At 47.6% G+C, this 25506-nt stretch overlaps 1 protein-coding gene across 1 annotated transcript in view; it reads left to right on the top strand.

The window, feature by feature from the left end:
- The window catches only part of LOC142574494 (double C2-like domain-containing protein beta), a 38086-nt gene extending 35576 nt beyond the window's left edge, over positions 1–2510 (top strand). The window contains exon 9 of the mRNA XM_075683557.1: positions 60–2510. Coding sequence (XP_075539672.1) covers positions 60–184 — 125 coding nt within the window. The 3' untranslated portion in view covers positions 185–2510. The remainder of the gene's footprint in view (positions 1–59) is intronic.
- Positions 2511–25506: the final 22996 nt, after the last annotated feature.

Genomic DNA, 25506 nt, shown 5'->3' with positions numbered 1-25506 from the left:
ACTCACTCACTCAGCTCAGTTCGCTCACTGTTACTCAACCTTACTCGTGCATGCCGCAGGTGGCATCGAGCTGGGTCTGCACTGCAAGCGGGACCAGCTGCAGCACTGGGTGGACGTGGCGCGCTTTCCCGACCAGCGTTTCGAGCGCTGGCACCCGCTGGTTGATGTGCCACTGGTGCCTTGACGAGCGCAGCAACCTCGCTCCTGCCTCTACGCCCTGCGAAAGCTGGCCTGTCCCTTCGTTCCAGGCCAAGCTTCAACGCAGCGATGAGAGCTTCTGACATCGACCAAAACTTCTTGCAGCGATGATGTCCCCGTGGGGGTACCACGGCTTTAACTTTCTCGTCTTGAGATCTTGTGAGAAGGTATCCCTCTCAACACGACACGGAAAGCAGCAGCCGTGTCGCACGGTATTGCCGTTGACCTTGTAGGTCTGCATCGCGACGAAAGAACGTGCAATTCGCTGTGTCCGACCAACACAACACAGGAGTTTGCATTGTAAGCTGTGACTGCGAGTCGCTTGCATCGACATTTATTTGTACCTTATCGGAAGGTCTGAAAGCGTCTTGCAATTGCGAGAAAAATGTTATACATACATTACATCAGTGTCCGTCGTACACGGAGTGCGCGCTTAGCACGCCTCAGTGCTACTTCACTTCAAACTTGCTAGATGACAGGCAGGATGACAGAATGCCAGGAAGAAAAATTGGACCACGGGCCCCGTTTGACATTTACGCGTAAAGGTTATGGAACTCTTCTCTTTTATTGTTGTTGTTAATTTGATTTTAAAACGAAGTTTTAATCGTACTAGATTAGCAACAGTGCGGAGAGGTTGAAATTAACCGAAAAATGCGAATACCGATGCGAATGCCTACACAATACGCCGAAATGAACGTCATTTGGCTTCCTGAATGTTACCGGACTTTGTGACTGTCTGTACTACCTAATGATTGCTCATGTGCCTGCACGGTGCATGCGTTTAACTCTCGCCTTTCTCAGTATCTTTCTGCCCCCATCTCCCAATAGCCATTGTGGAGTAGTCAGTGGATTACCTTTCTTGCTCTACTTCCCCCTCTCCCTTTCCCTCTTTTTTCTCACCATTTGTGAATGGATGGTATCGCTACAGCCCTTAAAACATCTCAAAGGCGAGCATTTTATGCCTCAATGCAGTTTGCACTCGCGTAGAGCGCGAGCAAAAAGCAGCAAGTTACACGATGATAGCTATCGGGGAGAGGGGGAGGCGTTGATCGCTGCAAATGTTGCCATGGTTCATAGAAGAAAGGAGGCAAAAGGCCACTTCGTGACTCCATGTGTCGAGACTGTGGGGCAGGTTGCAAGCAAGACCAGTAGCCCGGCTGACGTCAGAGTGTGTGAGTTGTGAACGATAGAGTTCCCGAAGCTTACGTTATTGCTAGATATGGTGGCGCTGGTGCCTATGCGCGTACATCCAGCGTCGCTTAAATAAGATTGAGAATAACTCGAAGCAGCAGTATCCGCTCGCTTCGAATCACGGGCAAGTGCGGTAGGCGGCTACGGCTATTTCGCCAATTTTCACAGCAGAAAACAGCTCTGAAACCATGCCGGCTTGAGACAACTCTTCAAACCACGGGCATGCTTTGAGTACCCAGTTGTCAGTAAAATTAAACTTCACTCGTATGTTTAGTCGCCTATTATCTGCTGAAAACGAATTCCACAATGTTGTAGAATTTGACAGTGCCCCAGAAGAGCAGTGCGTGCCATATCACTTAACTCTAAACGCATATCCGAAACTGGCACAATCTGATTAGCCGAATCTGTGTGTACTGGGCTACCTCATATCCAGTTGTTGCTCCAGCAGGTTAAGTTTGTGTGAGCGTGGCCTTCGAGATTGACGCCCGTGCAATGTCAAAGGCCACAGCGTGAAACTCTATGGTCACGCGCTTTCCAGGAGCTACGAGCATCGAGGTCTTTTCTTCCTCTGGCGGGAAAAACTAAAGAAAAAGAAACAAGGAAACGTCGTCATGGCAGTTCAGCTAAGCTGGCCAAAGCAAAACTGATGTAGATAACGATGACGTCACCATCTGGTTCACGTAATACGTGAGCTTCCTGCTTGTCTGCCATGTCGCTCATGTGATTTTGGACTGCCTACTTCCGAGACCCTTGCGTAATTTAGTTTCGTTTTCTTGGTCCTTGAGGTGAGCCGAGAGATCTACTCTTACTGCTACATTGTTTTATACCACTGCGCTGCGCTTACGGTAAACATTTGGAAGAGCTTACTGTTAATATTTGCGTTGATCTAACAGTTTAGTTTTCATGCACTGGAGTCTGCAATTTCCTCTCGTAAAATTTTTAGCGCGGCTCCGTGTCGTGTAATAAGAAGTGCGTTGCGTCTTCCGACAGTGGCTTTAGAACGTCCTGCGTTCCCACCCGGCATGATGGAAACACATTTCATGCATTAATCATCAGCTCTAACTCGGCGCCGAGGCCAAAAATTAAAGATTGAATGGCAGCAGGCGTGAGGTAAGCGGGAATGGGTCAGCCCACCTGTCTTGTCACCTTTTCTATTGTCATTGTGCTTGTAAAGTTGTAGACACGAGATATGTAGAGAATCGTCCGAAATTACTCTTCAGATGAGGACACCCTGCCCTCCGCTTCCCCTCCCCCTCTTCAAGAAAGGAAGGAGGGAAATATGTGCCACGTAGCCTCCATATTCAATAATCGTGCATGATATTTTGGAGAACCATTGGATACGGACGTTATGCGGCACGTTCGGTTTTTCTTTCCCTGTTTTCCTTTATTTTTAATCTCGCTACGACTTCGTTACTTGCGCACAAACAGCATCTGCTTTCCACACCGCATCTGCTTTCCATCATATTCATTGTCTCATTTTTCATGTCATCTGCATATCGCCCCTCCCCGCGTTCTGAAGAAAGAAAAGCAAAGCTAACTGTGTGTGCTCAACGATGCGGATGGCGTGATAAGCGAGCACAGCTGCCATTTTGCGCTGCACTAACGTATAGGAATGTAAGACCGTCGTGTGTGCTGCCATAATTCTGACGTCATCCAATTGTGTCACGTCCTCCAGTTGAGATAAAGAAAAACTCGGGGGAAATGTCGGGAGAAAAACGGGTATAAAAACTGCACAATATGCAGTCGAATATGTCTGGGGTCCATACCAGCATGTGAAAAGGAGTCCGAGAAACTTGTCGGGGTTGTGACTGTGATGCAAGGCAGACCTAGCACACTACGCCGTGCACAGTGGTTTTGCTGACTTACATCTGCATTTCGTTTTGCAAGATTACCTTTTTTGTGATGCAGCTATTGGCGACGTGCGCTTCAAATAATTAGTTCGCTCAAGCGTTCGGTTTAGTAATCAATTGCACAGATCAGTCCAGTGTTTGATGGAAGCCCGTCTGACGAGGAACGAACACAAGTGAAACAAGATGCAGACGTGCCTAACCAAGAAAAGAAACAAACAATACAGACGTTCTGACGCTTCGGGGTATGTACGGGTACCTTGTTCGGAAGTGGTAGGGGCACCAAAACGTCATAGTTTTTCTTCCTCGAAGCGCCAGAATCTGTCTTTTATGATCTTCATTCAGCGGATTAGGTGGTTTTAGTAACACAGCCTACAGTACTTCGGCTTTTCAGGATGACAGCGCTTCGTACAAGGCCAGAAATAATCACGTTGTTAGGAGCGTATGTGTAAAGTAGCATAATGGTTGTGTTTATGGCTCGTAAGGAACATACCTTACTTCACAAGAAGTACGGAATTCAACGTTGTTTGTAAGGTGCGAACATTTACTTGAAAGTCTGTGGCTGGCGGTAGTAAAGACGTGAGCAAATTACAGTGCAGCTTGTAAGTTGTGTATATCCACATGTTTAATGGCTCCATGTCCATAGATTTACGGTAAAGAACAATTCATTTTTAGATGTGTACAAACTTTTCGATGTTTCAGTGTGCCCTATCCGCACACTGGCGTTAACCTTAACACCTTTGAGCCTTTTGCACCGAACAAAGTTGTGTTGAAGACGACGAACCCTAACAAGTGTCCGGGCTCTTCATCCGTTCAGTGGTTTTAGTCGCACTACAGTTTCTCCAGATGTTTCCATGTTATCTGTTACGATAAGCCGTGATTGCTTTGTCAAGAATATTTAAGCACACAAAACGCGTAGCTGCATCAGCTCCGTATCAGCACGACCGCCCTAGCAGTGGCCGCCGGCAAGAGAAAAAAAAAACTATGGCGTTTTACGTGCCAAAACCACGATTTGATTATGAGGTACGCCGTAATGGCAGACTCTGGTTCACTCGGAGTTCTTTAATGTGCACCTAAATCAAAGTACACGGGTGTTTCGGCATTTCGCTCCCATCGAAACGTGGCGGCCGTGATTCGATCCCGCGACCTCGTGCTTGGCAGTGCAACATCACAGCCGCTAAGCCACTGCGGCGGATTAGTGTTACTTCTCGAAGGACACCTGTCGCGGTGGTTTAAGTAAAACTCTTGGGCTAGTTGGTTCATGCTTAAATGAGTAAAGGGCAAGGCGCAAAAGACCACAGGACCGGCAAGGCGCCGGTGCTGTCGTTTGTGTTCTTCTTCAGTCCTGGTCTTTTGCGCCTTGCCCTTTACTCATTCAAGCGGTGGCTTAGCGGCTTGATGTTGCGCTGCTAAGGTCCAGGTCGCGGGATCTAATCCCGGCCGCGGCGGCCGCATTTCAATGGGGGGGGCGATATGCAAAAAGCGCCAGTGTCCCGTGCACTGGGGCACGTTAAATGAGCCCCTGGTGGTCGGAGAATTCAGTCGGAGAACCCTCTACGGCGTGCCTCATTATCAAATCGTGGTTTTGGCACATAAAATTCTATGATTCAATTAAGTTCTTGAAGGAAACATTTTTACCACATATTTCTCATACTACCGGGCAGTTGCTGTTCTGACGAAGGCAGTAACATTGTCGAAGTGTCGATACCACCGTTACGAAAATAACTACAGTGATACCGTTGTTTTTCCATTCACCTTTTTGTTGCATTTATTACAATGTCTGTTGAGATGCAATGGAATATCACGGATTATTTATGTAAAGGCGGGTGGAGGCTTCGTTCGTTCGCCCCACAGTTGATCACTTCAAGTCTCCATCTTACTGTGAACTCCTTTTTGTTGTTTGAAATACTACATATCATTGAGTCCGTAATTGACGCCATTCGATTTGTTTTAGAATATCACGCAGACGAATCTTCGCATATAGAATGCCGAACATAATTCGTTGATCGCGATTGTTGCGTGTCAAAATGCTACCTCGGCTAACCGGCACACGTTCAGCGTGAGTGTAGCGGCGAAAAAGTGAGCACTTTGTCCCACGCTCTGTTTTGCAGCCGCCGAGGTATGAACTGCCAGAAGCGAGGTCCTGTACTACATGCTGGCGCTACGGACAGTTTCAGCCGCCTGATTTCTGACTCGCGCCACTTGCGTATAGGGTTTCTGTCAAATCCATGAAAGGAATTCCTAGTTCATGATCAACACAATGTAGCATAAATAATCTTGCGCATCTAAAAAACGACGTAAGAAACTGTTTTCTTTTTCATAAATCAATACGTGGCAATCTTTCACGTTCTGTAGTACTTTTCTAGTTTTTGTTTGTTTTTCTGTATTAGTTGCTTGTTTCTCACAAGTTGGAGCCATGCTACGCTATGGGCGTCTAAAGCTTACTCCGTGCAGGGTCTGCGAAAAAATAATTAAGCATGTTTTCGGGAAGCTTCGGCAGGTACCTCGGAAAGGATTAACTGGAGGTCGATGAGAAGGGCCTTGCAGCAGTGGGCCCAAGTATGATGATGATGATAGCTCGCATTTCAGCTTGGTGAACGCTAACACAGTGCGGCATTCATTTAAAAGCTGAGTAAACAATCGAAGTAAACTTGAATATCTTTCGTCCAACTCGAGCTCCACAAAGTTCTGACGCCCGTAGTATAAATAAAGCCCTCGACAGGCCAAGCTTATCGTCGAATGATGAGATGCAAGGCTTAGACAAATCCTGTGTGACTCAGTCGCACAGGTTTTTGCTGTTCTTATGGTGGTGACTACCGAAAATCGGGCCTCTCGTTTCCACTTCTCCTTAATTCGCCTGTGAGCAGCAAGCAAGAAGCGAGGAAAAAAAAACACCCTACGGTTTCTTTTGTACTTCACATGCTTTATCGGCAAGTGACAATTCTTACATTTTATTAAACTCTAGCTCTCCACCTTGTAGATTTCTGCAGAACTGATTTGTTTAGGCGTTGACAATTTCATCGAAGATTTCGCACGCGTTTACTCTGAGGGGTTTGACGGTTACGGATATCCTTGGCACACTGTTTCTGAAGCACGCGTCCACCACCGCGCGCGCTGCTTACACAACTTTGAACTTGCTCTCACGCTCACTGCCGTAAGGTTGTACATGCTGTAAGCAGCGGCGGCAGTTTGCGGGATTCCCGTCGATAACTTGCCTCTGAAAGTTTGACTGTGCTGCGCATTATCTGAGAAACATTGATTAGTGCGTGACAACGTGTTGGAGACAACGCAGCTTTTGCGCCTATACGTTTAGGAACCTTTTTCTGAATTTTGACCGCGTGTCGACGTATCCCAACACAACAGGGTATACTTTACGTACTTATGCTGCCCTCGCAAGTGAAACAAAAAATTTAAAGGACGTGTTGCGACGGTGTCGCTTTGCGTGTGTTGCAGCTTTGCTCATTTCGTAGCCTTACCGTGTATCGTGTACATACCTAAGAGTGCCGTGAACACCAGGGGACGCAGTCACAGAACTTCTTTTGCGCAAAAGCCGGACAAAAAAATAAAACGATGTTATCCTCTGTATACGGTCAATTAATTCCACATGTTTTCAGTGAGATTCTTAAGGAAGATACGCAGAAATATTATCGAATTCATTTTGGCTCCGTACTTCATTATTAACACTGATATCACCCGGAAAATATATGGCGGTATCGGTCTACGAATGAAACCATTTTAATGAGGACGTGCGAGCGTTTTCACATTACCCGTTTCCCGGGCGTGCGCCACTCATGATATAATCATCGGAGCGATAGTGATGCGACCGCGGCGGGCACTTGCGTAAACAGAGTTCTGTGAACACAGGCCCTATTTTCTATAGTGCGTGGGACCGCAAGTATTTGTTTCTTTCGGCATGCTCTGACGCTGGCAGAACTGCCAGAAGCTTGGAAGACTTATTTTTATTTGATTTACTGGCACTAGAGGAAGGCTGGCTGTATGGGTCCCCGCACTTGGTATTTATTGTTGAACAACCTGATATCCCAGCATCTCTACCTCGTATCACACACCTCAAATCTCTAAAGCAGGCTTCCTACTGCTTATGTCACCAACGCCAGCCAAATGTCTAAGTCTACACGACCACTGACATTGAAAAGTAGTGTTTCCCGCATCACGTGGTTCAGCCATAAAGCAACAGAACGCGTCGCAGCTTCTAGAAAAGACAAGAGCCTTATTTTTTATTATATGAAGACAATGAGACACTTCGACGGCGAAATTTCCCTGCGCAGTAAGCCATGATTAAGCGCGAAGGTTTACCAGGTCTTGAGAAACATTCCACGAAATGTGTGACCAAAGAACGAGGAACGCAGTTTGCCGTCTTCGCACTCAGCCATTGAAATTTTGCTAGGTCCAAAAGGTACCACAGTAGATATAGAAAATTTATATTCCTCGCCAACTGCAGACTACTTTTGTTTGCGTGGACGGCGAGCAAAAGTAAAAGAATGACAATCTCGTGTTTATACAGGTGAAAGACGTTTCAGTCTTTCACGTCAAGCATTTGCTCGAGTATGTACAAAGTTTAGCCGCAATTAGCTTATTTACAACTTAGGCGCTCGAACGTGAATGCTTTGGCGCGGGTCTGGTGAAAGCTTGGAATGTGTCTTTATTTTGTGATGCGAGTGCACGGTATCAGTACGAAATGCTGAAATGTTTATGTGTGCGCGAACAGTAGCGACGGTCTCGGGAACGCTTGCCTTCCTGTAATGACCGGCCCATATCCGCATGAACCACGTGATTTTTTCTCCTATTGTGTAAATGCTGTCTATGCACTCAAACTGCACTGCAAAGTGTGCCAAAGACTGCATTGATGTATCAACTGACGACTACCATGATTGTGTATACTGCCACGTCTCAAAGAAATGTAACGTTATGGAATAAACACTGTTCTGTACAGTCCCTCTTCCCTGTGGTGCAAAAAGCTTTGCCATATCAAAAGAATTAAGCGTTGAGGCCTTCATATTTCTTCGAGCATGAGCAGTTCGTCAAACGACAGTGACAGTGGACACAAATTTTGCGCATTGTGCTGTTCGAGCACGCTACTCGGCTCTACAATTCTTAACTTCCCATTCTCTCTTATCAGATGTTGAAGTGAACTTGGAAATCACAGACCCTGCAACCAGTTAGTGCCGGAGATATGGGAGATACTATATGTATGGGACACTGATTTCCAGTGACGTGCCAGGTTCTCTGCTGCGACGCCGTTGACAGCGTAGCACGGACCACCCGCGATAGCCGGACAGTTTGAATGTCTTTGTAGTCGATAATCTTTGCTGCTAGTCGTTCCGGATCTCCGGAGAGCAACCGTGGGTAAGTTCCCATTTTCCGTGAAACGAAGCAGTTTTCTTTGGCCCAGTCGACAGTCACGTAAATAAACGGACACACTAAGTTCGGTAGTGTTCGAGTGAGCGCGCAACGTGTAGCAGGCAGAAGTTTGTGCATTCCTGCTTATTCAATGGAAAGCGAATTTCACGTACCGTACTTTGCTGTAAACCTTGTCTATCTGAGGCATGCACCGTGTCAAGGGTGTTGTTCGGTAAAAGGAATGGCAGGTGTACTGAATAAAAGCTTCGGACCAGTAGCAAAAACCGGAAACGCACGGGCTTAAACGAAGAACCAGAACATTCTACCTAGCGGGCGGAGCAGTCGTTTTAACTCTCCTGAATATAAAACGTAAGTCTTGCACGATTGGCCGGCACCAGCGAATCGTGCAAGACTTACGGTGGACTTCGAAATGGAGATTGATGTTGATGATTGCACGGATGCGTACGATTATTAATACTAATAGTAATATCCGTAGTAATAATAATTTATTCGCGTGTCAGTGGCGCATTCCTTCTATTTAAATGAAGCGTTGGCATTCAAGCATATCGCTTTACTTCTAATGAAAGGGAGAGAGACAAAACTTTATTTAAAGTCCTTGCGGGGGTCCAGGGAGGAGGGGTGCCGGGAGACTAGCCCCATCGGAGCCTCCCGTCCTCAGGCGGCGGCCAGACCTTGAGTCTTGGTGGCGTCGTCGGCAAGCCGGACAACCCAGATTCGATCCTTCGGGCATTCACTGAGCAGCATGGCCTCGCACCGCTTGGGCGTGGTGATTCTGAATGTAGGATTGGTGCTGCGTATGATGGTGTGTGGTGCAGCGGGGCATGGCCAGGTAATGCGGTCGAGATCTGTGCATGGCGCGCGGAATGTTTTACAGCTCGGTGTGAAGGCATCAGGTATAGATATGATGATACAGGGATGGTGTAGGGAAGGTTCGTGTCTGTAAGAGCCGCCACGTGGTCGAGTGATGCTTGTTGTGAGATTTGTCGTGAGACATGAGGCGCGCTTTACGGTACTACGTAAGGATCTCGTCATAGGTTGTAATACGTTCTCGCGAGTGGCTGCACCAGGAAGCTATGGCCTCGTGATCAGGCGCCTGCGGAAACTGGGGTCGTCCGGAAAGAAGAGGAGTGACGTGCCCGGTGGACGCTTGCTCGGGCGGCGTCGTGCGCGGCTTTATTTCCGGTAAGACCTGCGTAGCTCAGGGCCCAGATCAGGTGGACGCTGCGCCGACGGTAGGGGTGTGTGCCTGTAAGAATGCGGTGCGCTTGGGACGAGATGAGTCCTCTGCTTAGTATAACACCTCCCGTGGGGAGATGTCTACGTCTAGATCGGTGTTTTCCGGGCGTATGTAAGCTGGGAGGGGAGGGCGATGGGTGTAGTGGTGAGGTATTGTTCTTTAAGGTTATGCAAGAGGACGTCGTCGGAGGTGTCCAGCTTGTGAAGTGGCCGGGTAACACTGCGAGTTTGGTCCGTTTTGGTGTGTTCCGGGTCCAGCAGGCATCGCAGGAAGGACCAGGTAGGTGTGTTTGAGTACGAGGTTCGCATTCGTGCCGTCTCACATCTGGCCCCACTGCTGTCGGGCCAAGTGATTTACATGTTGTTCGATCTCTTTGACTAAAGCAGCAATGCGCTGTATCAGCGGGCGATTGTGTTTGTTCCTCAACCAGTGCTTTTGCAGGCACGCCTGAGCCTCCCACATGTGTAGGAGGCGGCTGTCCGCGATGTCGGCATCTGGCGTGTTGGGGACTACGGAGGTGGCTGAATCGGTATCCTGTGTGAGTTGGCGGACCCAGTGTCGTTTAGATCGGCCAACGTCTCCAAGGCCATAGCTCGGAAGCAGCGGAAGCGATCCCAGTCTGTGATGTGTTGCTCTTTGCGACTGCTAAGAGAGATTAGATTGGGAGTAGCGGAACTGCTATGATGAGAACGAAGTGATCGCTGCCAAGGGATATTTGTGTGTTCGTACATTGGCATGTGGGGATGTTTTTGGTCAGGGTCAGATCCGGGCTTGTGTTTTTCTGTGCGCTATTCCCTGTCCAGGTTGGGTGATGGAGATCGTTGATTAGGGGAAAAGCCTTCGTTCTGGATGAAGGTCCAGAGGGATGTACTCTTCCTGCAATTTTTTGGTAGCCCCAGCTGGTGTGATTGGCGTTGAAATCGCCAACCAGCAGCGGGTGTTTGTCGGTAGCTTTCTGTCGGTAGCTGTCGGTAGCTTTCTGTAGGGAGGCAGTGAGTTGGGCTGCTGAGCTCTTGAGAAAGCTATAAATGTTAATAATGAAGAGGCTTCGCATTTGGCGCTCTTTGGGGAGTAGTTATATCAGATGCCCGTCGAAATTATCTACTTCGAGTGGGTGATCGGTAGCTGTGAATGATCTATGGAAGATTGTCGCGACGCGCGGGGGGGGGGGGGGGGGGCAGAATTAGTGGACTGATGAGGGGTGTAGTTTCCAAGTTTGACGAACTTTTGTGTCTTTTGTAGGGCGATTACTGCAGGGGCCTCTTCTCTGACGAAGGTGTTAAGTGTAACTGTAAGGGGCCTCGCTTGGAGTGGAAGCTACGGCAGTTCCACTGCCGCACTCGTATCCTGTTACATTGTGCAGCCATGTTGGGCTGTGGGGGGTTGGTTGGAAGATACCTGTGTTTTAGGGCCTTCAGGAGGTGATCTAGGTATGGAGTTGGGCCACGGTGGCCACCTGCGCGCCCAGACGCTGATCGAACGAGCTTAGGAGTGTGGCAACATTAGTCATCCAAGCCGACGTATTCTGTTGGTGGATTGACAGCGCCGATCAAGGGCCTGGATTTCCGCAGTTATAGTAGTGAGGGGGTCTGTATCCATGGAGGTAGGAAAATCCAGGCCACTGGTGGCCTTACGCTTGGGGGCTGCTCCTCTGGATGGGAAGCACGCTCTCGAGGAGGAAGTAGAGGGTGTGCAAGAAGTGGGATTAGGGGTCGGTGTTTTGGGAAGAGGAGTTTGCAGTTGTTGCACCTTTTTCTGCGGAGCTACCGAGGGTCTAAATAGTTTGAGCTGTTGTTTGAGTTCCGCAATTTCGCGGCTTTGAGTTTGCAATTGTTTTCACGGAACAAGGAGGGAGATCGCAGTCGTCAGCCCACCTGTTTAACCGTAATGGTCTGCTTCTGCCTGGGTAGTGGCGGGAACGATGCCGATCGGCTGCGGTGCCTGGGAGTCCTGGAGTTTGAACGGGGACGCCAGGGGAGGGATTTCGACCGGGAGCTGGAGCCGGCCCTCTTGTAGGATGTTGAACGTTGTCAGCTGCGAGAGGCTCGAAGGCTGGGTTGGAGTAGTGCTGGGTCCTTTCGTGGGGGCCCACTGGTGGAAGACTTGGGTTAGGGCTTGGAGTTTCCGGGTCTGTCAAAGCGGACTTTAAGTTTCTTGGAGGGTAAAATGTTCGGTGGCACAGAGGATGCAGGTAGGTTTGCAAGTGGGGGGCTTTTCCTGCGAGTGATTTTCACCGCATCGATGGCACCTGGTGAAGAGCGGGAGCGGGAAAACATCCGCGCCGAGGCCGGCCTTCCAGCAGTTAAAGCAAGCTTAAACTTTTGCTTGAAAGGGATGTCAGTTGTAGACCCCCCCGTAGAAGCAAAGATATGTCGGGATGGTCTTGGTGCTAATAAAAGTCACTAGGATTGACTTGGTCTTCCCTAGCGGTCCGGCGTCGGTGATTGTGAAGTGGCGGCTTTGGTTGCGAGCCTGTAGATCTTCAAATATCTCCTCAGCCGTCTGGTTGTATATGGTGTTATAAATAACGTCTCCGACCGCATGGTCGGGCGTTATGTTGGTCTGTCTGTATGTTGGTCTGTCTGTGTGTGCGTGTGCGTGCGTGCGTGCGTGCGTGTGCGTGCGTGCGTGTGTGTGTGCGTGTGTGTGTGTGTGTGTGTGTGTGTGTGTGTGTGTGTGTGTGTGTGTGTGTGTGTGTGTGTGTGCGCGCGTGCGTGCGCGTGTGTGTGTGTGTGTGTGTGCGTGCGTGCGCGCGCGCGTGTGTGTGTGTGTGTGTGTGTGTGTGTGTGTGTGTGTGTGTGTGTGTGTGTGTGTGTGTGTGTGTGTGTGTGTGTGTGTGTGTGTGTGTGTGTGTGTGTGTGTGTGTGTGTGTGTGTGTGTGTGTGTGTGTGTGTGTGTGTGTGTGTGTGTGTGTGTGTGTGTGTTATCTGACCGTTCCCCCGCCTACCTGCGTCACCGGCTAGTCAGTGATCGAATGGGTAAGTGTATCGCGTTGCTGTGCTGAGAAAGCATGGTTTGAAACCAACCACAGGACCAAATTGGGCCACTGAGTAGGTGGCAATGTGCGCATACGTGCCGCTCTTCAGCGGACCTGTTTCCCACCCACATAGTTTACTGCAGACTACGGATTGGGTAGGTAGCGCTGTTCGAAGAAACTCTTGACGCCGACTTCTGAGTATGTGCCACTCACAAAGAGCCTCACTGATGCCGACATGAGTCACCTGAGCATGCGTCAGTCAGCGTGTGCCGAGCTGCGATGAACGTCTTTGACGCCAACTTGCGTATTTGCCACTGGAAATGTGCCGCTCTACAATCACGAAAAAGGTCCCTTAAATTTCTCCGATGCCGAGCGGGAAAAAGCCCACGTCGTAAGGGCTTCTCAAGGATAGCCACCCGACTCATTAGAAGGCAACGTCACAAATGCGTTGGGTAAGTGCCACTTTTCAGTGAACGCCTTTCACGCCAACGCTTTAGGGAGCTGCGCCATGAATGCACTGGGTATGTGCCACTCTCTTCAATAAACCTCTTGCCTACTTTGATCATTGAGTATGTGCCACTGATTGTGTGACGAAGCGAAGGAACAATTCTCATCGTTCGGAAGCACCGGCGCGCCACGCTTCTCGTCTCGGAGGTCACGCTCGGGCTTCTTGGCAATCACACCAGAAGGCGCGGCGTGTCGAGAAAGAGAAACGCGAGAGAGGAGGGTGTGCGAATAGGAATCTTTGAGACCGAATCGAATACGTTCCGATAATAATGCCAGAGTCGAATCGTATATCGAATACTTTTCGTATACTTTTCGAACAATGAACAGCCGTTATCACAATTAATATAAAATCATGTTCACACCCTTGTATTCTTAAATATAGAGCGCCTCTGTCATTACCTGGTACGTTATGAACTGCTGTTTATTAAAAGCACAAATGGAGCATTAGGCGGAAACAAGTAATTTGTTCAAATGTACTGGACTATTCAGTAAGCGCGAATGGTCGCCATATAGCCTGCAAGATACGGCTACCTAGGTGAAGCAGCCTGCTTCTATTGCCCAAATTCTCATGTTTTATGATTGTACTATGCCCGCGGGGCTGAAAATCCACCGTGCTTTTGCGCCTACTTTATGCGTGCAATTGATGTTTCGAAGTATTAGAAAAATATTCGCACTTACGAATAGTAAAAATGATGCAGATCCTACGCACTATGGGAATCGATGTAAGCGAAGCTTTCTGGACTGTTTCCTTTGATTAATGATAATGAACAGCGACGTTGACGGTGAAAGTTGTGACTGTTAGCGCGCGCGCGCACGCGCACACGCACACACACACACACACACACACACACGCACGCACGCACGCACGCACGCACACACACACACGCGCACACACACACACACACACACACACACACGCACGCACGCACGCACACACACACACACACACGTAACGCACAGGTGGTACTTCGCTATGTGCCGAGAATGTGCTCAAGCGCCAATTTCGAGTCCCGTTGAAGGTGCCGTGACGACTTCAGAGACTCTCTCTCTCTGACGCGTAGTGGTAGCAGTCGCACAGAACGGTTGCCGGTCTTTAGGGACATTATATTCAGATGAAATTGGCGAGTCCGTGAGCTGAATGTTACACGTGAAATAGTTTGTGAGGGCCACGTTAAGTCTTAAGCAGTGAAGGCATGCTTGGTCTTTTCTGTTGAGGCCTCGCGGCATGTAAATGTCGCACGATGGATCTATTTTACATAGAGGTCCGTACTGGTAGCTGACATGTGTTCAGAGGGATCTCTGGAGACGCCAAGCGTGTGCAGACACCAGTGTTGCCGCGTCTTTACTCGAGAAAGGTAACTGGACCATTTCTTTCGAAGTGTCGTATCCAGCTTTGGCAGCAAGATCAGCGTTGCCTTGTGACCTGGTAACCTTGGCTGGTAACCACTGCAGCAGAACGCTGTGATGCAGTTCGCAGGCTTTATTGCATAGACGTCTGATGTCCATTACGATTTGTTCCTGCATGCGTGGAGACTTCAGGGACTGCAGAGCCGCTCTTGAGTCGGTGAAGATGACGCAAGACTCAGCTGACTGCTCTATGATGTAAGTTAATATTGCCAGCAGTGCAGCTAGTTCAGTAGCTGTAGTTGAAGTGCGCTGACTGAGAGTAGCAGGGATGGTAACACTCGCAGACGGAATCCACACACCAATGGCAGTTGATGTGGGCGTAACGGAGTCATCAGCTTATATATGTCGGTGAGCCCTGTAGCTGGTGTTACCATGCTCTAGAGAAAAAACATGTCAACGCTGGACCAGGAGTATTTCTCTTGCTCTTGAGCCCAGGCAGGAAGGTGACAATGGACCACGAAGGAATTTTCCACGGTGGTTCCGTCGCCATACAAGGGCATTGATAATTTAGCGGTAGCAGGCTCCGCACCCCAGGATAGCCGTCTGAAGCAAGCAGACGACCCGATATGCCGGAAAAGCGCATGTGTACTCGACTAAACTCCTGTTGCAGAAGCACTGGAACCGATAGACGTCTGCTTTATGAATGGGTTCCTACACTTGATGTGTTTTTTCAGTAGTCGGAGGCACACCCTCAAGACTTTTGCTTAGCTTATGTGAGTGCTTTTGTGTCGGTTTGGCAAATACCCTGTAGTGCAGGAAGGCTATATCGTAGGAGACCTTCACGGAGAGCCGTATACACGCGTATCTCGGATTGACGTCACATTTCTCAGGCAGGTTCCTGTAAACAAAGTAAACTAATGCCTTTGAAAACGATGCTTGTTAATTTCGATATGGGCGGGAATCGAGCCCGGACCTCCGGGGTGCGAGTCAAGCATGGTACTCCGACGCCACGAGGGCTCCGTGGTTCTGGTTGACTAAAGGTGGGCCTAGTGCGTGCGTCACTGCACACGTCACGTCGCCGCCATCTGACTGAGTAAACGTGTGGCCAAGTGCGTGCGTCGTTGGGCGCTTGAGGGCGCCACCAGTGGGAAGGAGGTGACGTCATCAGCGCTTTGTATGACTTCAGTAGTAATACAGAATACAGTAAATGGTATAACAACGTTGATTAGTAGCAATTATGGGTAAATAATGCAAATTAAAGTGAATTACAAAGACGTAAAGTGAGACAATGTTAGAACAAGTTAAAGTTACTTAAGATGGCGTAAAGTTAATTAACCTAAAGTGAATGAATGTGAAATGAGGTGGATTAAGGGCCATTAAGGCTGGTACAAATTCAGGCAAGGTAGTTTACCCTGGATTATGGTAAAGTTGTGAAGTTATAGTGAGGTGGCTTAAGGTGAAATAAAGAGAATCAAGTTGAAGCAAAGTAAGTGAAGGTGAATTAGAGTGGGTTATGGCTGGTTAAGGTTGATATGAGCGCTTTTAAACAACGCAAGAATATTTAATAAGTAACTGTCAATTTTTCTAAGAGTGTCTGGCAGTAGCGCACCAAACTACACAAACCGACCAGCGATGACTTAGGGAAGGCGCTTCACGCGTGAGTAGGCCGAAATCGAAAGAAGAGGAATGCCAATGATTCCTTGATGGTTTCAGTTATGACGGGTCTTTTTGAAAAATTTCAAAAGCTGTTTTCAAAGAGCTACTTGAGCACATGTATGAGTCAACCACTGAGTCGAACCACTTTGGGCGCCTTGTGAAGTTCGTAATCGCATCGTTCAACAAGATTATAATGCATCGCACTCCTAAGGCCGGCGGGGGGGGGGGGGGGGGGGGGAGGAGCGACTGGCAAAAATTTGCCACAGACATTCGCTAGCAGTTGACGAACTAGTTCTTTCTTGCCATCAGTGAAAAAAATTGATGCGTATTGACCTAGCGTGGCTAATACGTAAATAAATGCGCTATTCTGTTCTGTAATGTTCTTCGGTTTCATGCGCAGGTTTAGCACACGTGTATAGCTTTTTTTTATATTGGCATGATATAATAGTAGTAGCCAATGCCTGTGGTTGGCACTGGCTACCCCTCGTCGCTTCGCCAACAAATATATCGCCTCAAAATGTGTAACAAAACGCCGTATCAAAGAATCGCAAGAAGAGTCAGTCAGCAATGTAAAGAAGTTCTCTACGGGAGCCCAGGCACCCACAGAAGGTGAACATGTATACAGTAAACACATGTGCTTCGTGTTGTTCGAGAAGACAAAGAAGATCGGTTTCACAGATGAAGTTCAACCTCAGAGATGAGTGCACAGACTGCAAGTATAATGGCTTAACATATACAGGACTTACGACCAGCAGAAATTGAACAGTAATTACTGTCGGAAAGTGAGGCGGCTTGTTCTGAGGTGTAAGCAAATTTGGGACTCAGGTTCCAGTTTAGCCACTATTAGTGATCACCAATTCGACAACTTACTTTTCCAATTCTATTTTAGTCAATGCTGTGGGTTACCATAACTCGAGATATCTTTATCAGTCGTCATCATAATATATAACTCAAAGTCTAGGCATTTTCTTTATTGCTTAGTTTACTGTAAATTGCCCTCGTCCGACGTACGCTATTCTAGTCCAAAGCGTATTGTACATTGCATGACATTGGGGCGATGGGAAGGGTCAGGACATCCGGACCTCCAGCAATGGATGCACGCATACCTCCAAAACCAACCCGACATGGTTGTCGTGCCGTTGCCTTCATTGCGTCGTCATCATTTCATCGCCTTCATGACATCGTCACCATTCCTTCGTTGTTTTTTAAACTTCTCGTTTTCTTATATCTTCTGCCTTTATCCCACCCCCCTGTGCAGAGTAGCCAACTGGAGAGCTAATCTGCTTAACATACCTGCCTTTCATCTCTTATTTTCCCTCCGTCCTCCTTCCTTCGTTGTCATGTCATCGTAATCCTTCCGCCGTTCTGACTATGCCACCGCGTTGTTATATCCTCATCGTCAGGCTGCCATCTTCCAGCCGTCATCATTGCTCCTTCGTCAAAATCGCCTTCATTTTGTGGTAGTGGTTCCATGGCCACCATTTTGTCGTAAAGATTCAATTGCAGTCATGTCTTCGTCGTGACGCTGTCATCGTCATTCCGTACTGGTCACTGCGTCGCTGTCCTTGCAGCTTCACATAATTGGGCATGATGACGGCAGGACGATGACGGTGGGATGCCGACTGTGCAGGTGTAGGGCTCGACGGTGGTGAAACTTCGCGCCGTGCCACGCAGCTTCTGTGGGAGCTGTCACTAAGAGCTGGCTCTACAACGCAATTATTAAATGTTATAAAATAAAATTTACCTTACATATACCTCACTGTAATGAACAATGACTTCTTTGCAGGTTTTCTTTTGTTTTTTGGCCAGTGATCCGTAATTATTGTTTCTGCCGTCGCATTTTACCGCCTCCACTTGGAGGTCATCTAGGAGATTGCATGGTCGCGGCAGCGAAAGCTGGCGGTGTTGTTCAGCAACGACGATGGCGTGGGAGCCCGAAGCGACAAGGGTCGCTTATATGACCTTATATCGTATGACCTTATGACCTTATGACCTTACAGTCGGTGATAACGCGCAGGCGGCGTCAGGTGTTGAATCGTCATAAGAACTGCTATCTACAGACTCTTAATATACATTTCAAAAAGCCCGCGTACTTGCTCCGGTTAGCTTGGAAATTTCCTCGTAATATTTAATTTGCATTATAAACAACATAAAATGAAAATTTTGAGATTCCTTCATATCCTTTAAATTAACAAATCACAATACTAGGCAAATATACTTGAAGCTATATGGCTCAACGCAAAACGTCTGTCAGTGTGGTCAGCATAGAGATTCGCTCGCTAAAACCGCATGTTACTGTAACCTGATACTTAGGAAGGCTATACGTGCATGTCTTCCTTATACAAGAATATTTTATTTTTATCCAGTGACCGCATTTACCGGCTAACGAATGTTAAAACGTTATCGCTCAGCGGAAGACGCGCCTTTCGGACACGGAAGTTTTTCGAATGTTATCGATCGTTATCTCCGTTGTCTGTGTTGTCTCGAGTAATCATATACTTTGCACGACGGGAATACTGGCGCACAGTCGACCGATGCTTTAACAGTACCGCGCGAACACGCCGTGGTTGCTCAGTGGCTATGGTGTTGGGCGGCTGAGCACGAGGTCGCGGGATCGAATCCCGGCCATGGCGGCCGCATTTCGATGGGGGCGACATGCGAAAACACCTGTGTACTTAGATTTAGGTGCACCTTAATTTAACAGTACCGCGCGAACCCGCCGTGGTTGCTCAGTGGCTATGGTGTTGGGCGGCTGAGCACGAGGTCGCGGAATCGAATTCCGGCCATGGCGGCCGCATTTCGATGGGGGCGAAATGCGAAAACACCCGTGTACTTAGATTTAGGTGCACCTTAAAGTACCCCAGGTGGTCAAAATTTCCGGAGTCCTCCACTACGGCGTGCCTCATAATCAGAAAGTGGTTTTGGCACGTAAAACCCAATAATTAAGTTTAATTTAGTACCGCTGGAGCGGTGATTTGCCGAACCGTCAGCGCTTTCTAACATCGCGAAGCGCCGAGATCAGCAAGAGTAGCGCATGCGCACCAAGTTCACTGGAAGCCGTTTTCTTGGGCTGGCTTAGCGGCTATGGTTATGCGCTGCTCAGCGCGAGGTTGCGGGATCAAATGCCGGCCGCGGTGGCGCAATTTCGATGGGAGCGAAATGCAAAAAACGCCCGTGTTCCGTGCATTTGGGGCAGGTTAAAGGGATCCCCTGGTGGGGAAAATTATTTCGGAGTCCCCCAACTATGGCGTGCCCCATAATCAAATCGTGGTTTTGGCACGCAAAACTCCAGAATACAGTTGAGTGCAGGAAAAATAACATTTAGGAGCTGAACGACGCACTTAGGTAGTATTCTGTACTTTCCAGTCTAAACATGCCTACGAAGCTGAAATGGACAAGCTTCAACCCTCTATAGCCGTGCACATGAACTTTTAGCTAATGTTGATGCTGTTCAGCGAAGGTTAAGCCTGGCGCCGTCGAGTTCATGAACCCGCTGATGCGGCGGACGTGAACAGAAATGTAAGCAGTTAGAACAAAGCAAACTGCTTTTGCAGTTCTGTTATGACCTTTGCGATTTGAAATCAACTACTTTTCACTTCGCACGGCGCGTATACAACACTCGACAAGAGGGGACACAGCAGTGTCCCAATGTCTATACGTCACCGTACCCGTAGGCTGCGGGTCGCATTCGCTACGTAGATAGGTTAATCTGTACATGTTGTTAGGCCGACACATTTCTCAATTTCAGAGATGCACTGTTTACCTCTGCGTCAAGCGGGAAGAAAGAGAAGGTGCATTCGATACCGCAGCATAAACAACCGTCTCGCTCAGTTATACCAATGGTGTCAGCGATGGCTTCCGTGTTTGCGCGAGAGAACAACATGGCCTATATATATGAGCCCTTAGGTGAGCACAGTTTCCTCTAATAATGCTTATAGCACGCGCCAACTGATGAAGTATGATGAAGTTGATGAAAAGCGAGAATCACTAATGAATTAACAGCCCGTAATATGTGTAACTGGACCACTGCAGTAGCCGTGGTTTAAATGGTTCAGCCGCTTATATGGACTCTTCTAAGGGCAGCATTCAAAAATGAAAAAGGCAGATTGGTAAGAGCACCGAACACGTAATGCGAATACGTGGGTTCGTATTCCACCTACGTCCAGTTGTTCCGTCATCCGCTTTCATTTCCTTTTGTTTGTCATTTCTTTAATTCGATTAAGAACTACAAATAATTTCCCCTATGCCGTCCTTCGCGTCATTTTTTGTTGGCTTATTATGATCTAACAAAAAAGAATGGGCCCTGTAGGAGTTGGAGTCGTAGGGAGGAACTTGGGAGGAACTAGGCGTACAGGGTTCATTTACATATTTACATTAAAACAAGAGATACATTCGACAGTCTAGCGTGACTCTCAAAAGGAGCAGGCAAGAAGAAGCATACAGCATACGAGCACGAAGCTACAAACACGCAACACAGAGCACGAGCACCCCAAGAAGCCGCACAACAGCTGCTTATAAGCACTCTGTCCTCCCTAGATCCCTAGGTGAGGGAAAAACGGCAGTTCACCGCCGATTCGTGGCGTCCAACGTCATCGTAGTCGACCCGCCTCTTTAGAGGAGGAGGGCTCACACGCGAACGTACGCACTTTGGGTTCCCAGAACCCGAGTTGAGCGGGTTCTCGCTGACACGTGTCTTGCCCCGAGCAGACGCCTCTTAATCCCCGAGCGGACCTCGCACGGTGGCCGCCGCCGCTCTCTGGCGTCTTGAAAGGCGCGTGGGATGGTGCCGCCAAATACATTCCCTCGGGAACTCCCTCGCTCACGGCAGACCAGGTTGGCGGCGGCGAGTTCAGTAACAAAGCCTGGTTCGTCGACCTCATCTCGGCATTCCCGCGACGGAGAGTCGCTGACGCGGCGTATTGTCCTCCTCACACAGTAGATTTAGTGGCGCCGTTCGGCTAGAGGATGACAGTGGCTTCCCAGAAAACATCAACGCCGCTGCCGCAGCTGGCTGGCAAAACTTTGCATGTCGGCAACTCAGCAGGCCGTTCCTAACAGCACCTAAATTTTGTTTCCTCTCATTTATTACATAGCGAGGGCCTTGAATCCGGCAGCATTGATGCCTTCAGGTAGCACGTGTGAGTTTTGACCAATTGCCTTCAGCTGAAGAGTTAACCGCTACGTAACGCCTACTGTAGATAGGATGTGATACACCCACCGCTACGGCCGTGAGTGGTGGCGCTGGCTAACACTCCCAGGCTTAGTTGTAATAGACAGTCATAAATACTCCAGAAATTTGATGGGGAAAGGGCGTCGCGATAGCTCAAGTGGTAAGAGCACCGCACGCGTAATGCGAAGATGACGGTTCATGTCCCGCTTACGGTCAGTTGTTTTACAGCGATGCTGTTAGCCTCTAGTTGGTCGGGATCTTGCGGGACTTGCTCACCCAAAAAATGGCGGCTGAAAAGGGGTTCGCCTTTGATTTCCCGCGTAACAGAATTATGTTTTCTCGTATATTCGAATTACAATGCGATGCCATCATGTCTATAGGTGGTGCGTAAGTCGTACTTTACGAATTTTGTGAGAGAGTTTACTCTGAGAAATTCAATTAGTTAAATAACGCACTTGCACCAAGCAGAGGGCCTACAAGAATGAGTATGTGTGCTGTACTTCCACACGTGCGTGCGCGCATGACGAATACGTGCACACAATGTATCTGTCCTTGATGCGTGGGCGCTCTGCACTTTGCAACTGTGGCGCGGCGTGTGTTGCTACCGTAATGGACATTATGGCAAACATTAGACAGAATTATGTGTTCTCGTAGTCACACTTTACGAGTTTTCTGACGCATTTTTCTTTCACCAATTCAGTTAGTTCAATAATGCACTTGCGCCAGGCGCAGTGACCACAAGAATGAGGACGGACTTCATACGACGGATGGAAGCCTTGTCTTTCAGTTCCTGCGTAACAGGATTGTTTTCTCGTATATTCGTATAACAATCCGAAGATCTCATGTCTGCAGCTTGTGTGTGAGTCGTACTTTACGAATTTTATGAGGCAATTTACTCTTAAACATTAATTTAGTTCCATAAGGCAGCTGGCTTGCCGGATGGCCTGAAAGAATGAGGATGTATGCTGCACTGCTGCACACGTGCGGGCACGTGTGACGTAGAACGTCGCTTGTTGTGGTGGTGTTTTTAAAACGTGGTCACCACGTTCACTGCGCATCCACTTTTGCAGAGAGGAATGGAGGCGTTTTTTTTTTCATCCAAGAAACCAGAAAGGTTGTTTTCGATGGCCGTAAGCACGTTCAAGGCGCCATGTGCCTCCAAGAATTACAGCAATGCAACTGTTGAGGCAATGCAAATATTTTTGCGATAGTTATTATACGATATCTTGCTTTATTGTCCCATATAGAAATCGAAGTTTGAATAGAGTTTGAAGAAGAAAAAAAAGAATAAACAGCGTGTGAAAAAGTTATTAATCTACTACCTCAGTGATAACTATAACTTTGGAAAATGTAAGTGTTAGGCGCATGTGCTAACCGACCGAGCTATATTGCGTCAGGAATTCGACAAACACGTAGACCACGCACACAAAGAAAAGTACTCAAGTTCTTTGCGCACTTCATTTGTTCTGCACTACTTTGCCAAAGTGGCAAAAGAAAGGAAAACTGCCTATCCTTTATAGTTCAGAGGCACGGCTCTTAACAGTTGGGTATTGCTGTCTTGCAGGTGTTTTTTGTGGGGTGCAGGGTATCGTCGAAATGCCGGTATATAGCTTCAGAAACAAAACAACCCAAAGCATATAATGGCAAAGGCAAACCTCCTTTGGCGAGGTAGCAGAGACTGTTCGACAGTGGTGTGTGAGCTTGACTTTTCGGGGCCTGTTATTCCAGACGGGAATGAGAGAGATAACATGAAGGCTAACAGTGAAAAAAAGGAAAAAAAGAGAAAGCGTACCTAAAATAAAAGCAAAGTCCAATAAGAATGAACAGCAGTCAGTCTCCGGAAAAAAATTCAGATAGCACAAGTGAATGACGGGGGCGTCCACTCTCATATCTCGCAATGCATTCGGCGCGACTTAATAACGTCCCGTTGTCACAGGCTCCCTGAGTTCCTTGACAGTGTTCTGATCCTCCGCTCGCGTCCTCGATTGCTCATCTCTCACACAACCCTTGGTCCGCTGCCCGATCTGACCTCCTCAACCCTACACTCCACAACCTGGGTGGCTGACCGGCTGTCAACGGCACCTCAGAACCACGAATGCTTCTTGGCTTTCGTGCAAACCACACTGCAGTTTGCGTAAGGAGGGAAGAAAAGAGATGGTGACTTTGATGAGAAGCTGGAGGTGCTACGCTGGCGGATGGTGCGGCAGGCTGCCCAACGTGGTGGGTGAGAATTATGGTATACGTCTTTAGCTCGGGCACTCCCGTCTAAATACATGTAAAACGAGAACTCTATTTTCTCGGCAACCACTGCACCAAATTTGACGAGGTCCGTTGCATTTAAAAGCAAAACTTAAATTCTAGTGACTGTTTGTTTCGAATTTTCGATTTATGTCGTGAATTTCTAATAAAAATTTGCAAAAATCAGAAATTTTCACAAAACGAAACTATCAAGCTTATAACTCTCCAACTCAACAAGAAAAAACCATATCACAATTCTGTGGATTGCATCTGATAATACATCTAAAGCGGGTAGAATTGATATGTCACACGTGATTCTAAAGAGTAAGCAATATTGAAATACAGATTTTGTAGAACCATTGTAAACAACGCAATAAATTAACGTAAGATATAAATTGACATATCGAATATGTCCGCTTCGAATGATCTCATGGATGCCGTTTGAAGAACCGTGATATCTGTTCTTCATGCACAGCTAATAATTTACAAACTTCGTGCGTCTAATTTTTCGAACTTTCAAATTCTTAAAAATTCTTTCCACGAAATTCAGGCCTTAAATCGTATTTCCGCTTCCAACAGTCACTATAATTTAACTTTCTCTCTCAAATGCAACAAATTTAATTAAAATGGATGCAGGGGTTATCTCAGAAAAACGTTTTTGTGTTTTACATGTATTTGAATAGGCGGCGTCGGAGCTAAAGCTTCCTCTTAACGAAACTTGTGAGCGGAAAAAGAAGGCATGGACTGAAATTGTCTTTTCATAAATATATGCATCCCTCCAGTTATGCGTATAAGTATTACCGGTGGGATGTTCAGTAATCCCTTCTGCTTAATTCTTCAGATTCTGGCTGTGGTTCTCGAGTCAGATAACACAGCCTAATTGACTGCCTCCTTGGAATCCAGCAAGTAGACCAGTCATGCAGATTTGCGCCTGAGCCATCGCCTCGGGCCATTTATGTTATCAACACTGCAACAGAAATGCCTGGTATGACGGCATGGTCACTGCGATCATTTTCGGTCACGTCACATCACGTGTCCTTCGTGGATGGTACAAAAGGGCGAGAACCGACGAGCCCCTTCAGTGGGCCTGGCAGCAGCATGACCGGAGGGATGCTCAGTAATCCTTTCTGCTTCGTTCTTCAGGTTGGTGATAAGCGGCCTTCGCATTGTTTTCGTAGTGATAACTCTTATTTGTTTCTGCTGCCTTGCCCTTTACGTGTACAAAATGTTGTGTCTTATATTGTTTCCAAAGTAAAACGTTTATTACATTGTGGTGATACAGAAACAAACCCTGGTCCTACTCAAAACGAAATATTCTTAGACCTACTTTCGGGACAACAAAAATATAATGGCAAATATGGTATTCATGCAGTCTTCACAGGAAAGGATTGAAAAGAAACTGTCTGAAGTAAGCGATAGAATGGACGCAATGGAAAAGCAACTATCTGCGCTTTCCACTTCGGGCGACAAGATTAAAGAAACTAAGAAGGCAAGACGTTCTGGTTTGATAAAAACTTTTTGGGTGTTCAAAGACAAAGTAGACTACTTAGAAATTAGGAGCCACAATAATAACCTGATTCTTTATGGTTCAGATGAGCCTACAGATGAGACGCACGAAGAACTGGAAAAGAAATTTAGTGAAGACATTGTAGGAAAAAGATTGGTATTTAAAGCGGTCAGCATTGAGCGAATTCACGGGGTAGGCCGCAATGTTGAGAATGAGTCACGTCCAATTGTAATTGAGTTTCTGGATTATCGA

Source organism: Dermacentor variabilis, chromosome 3 (assembly GCF_050947875.1).
Source record: "Dermacentor variabilis isolate Ectoservices chromosome 3, ASM5094787v1, whole genome shotgun sequence".
Classification (NCBI taxonomy): domain Eukaryota; kingdom Metazoa; phylum Arthropoda; class Arachnida; order Ixodida; family Ixodidae; genus Dermacentor; species Dermacentor variabilis.
Note: the sequence above shows the minus strand (reverse complement) of the source record. Positions and strands in the feature narration are given on the sequence as shown.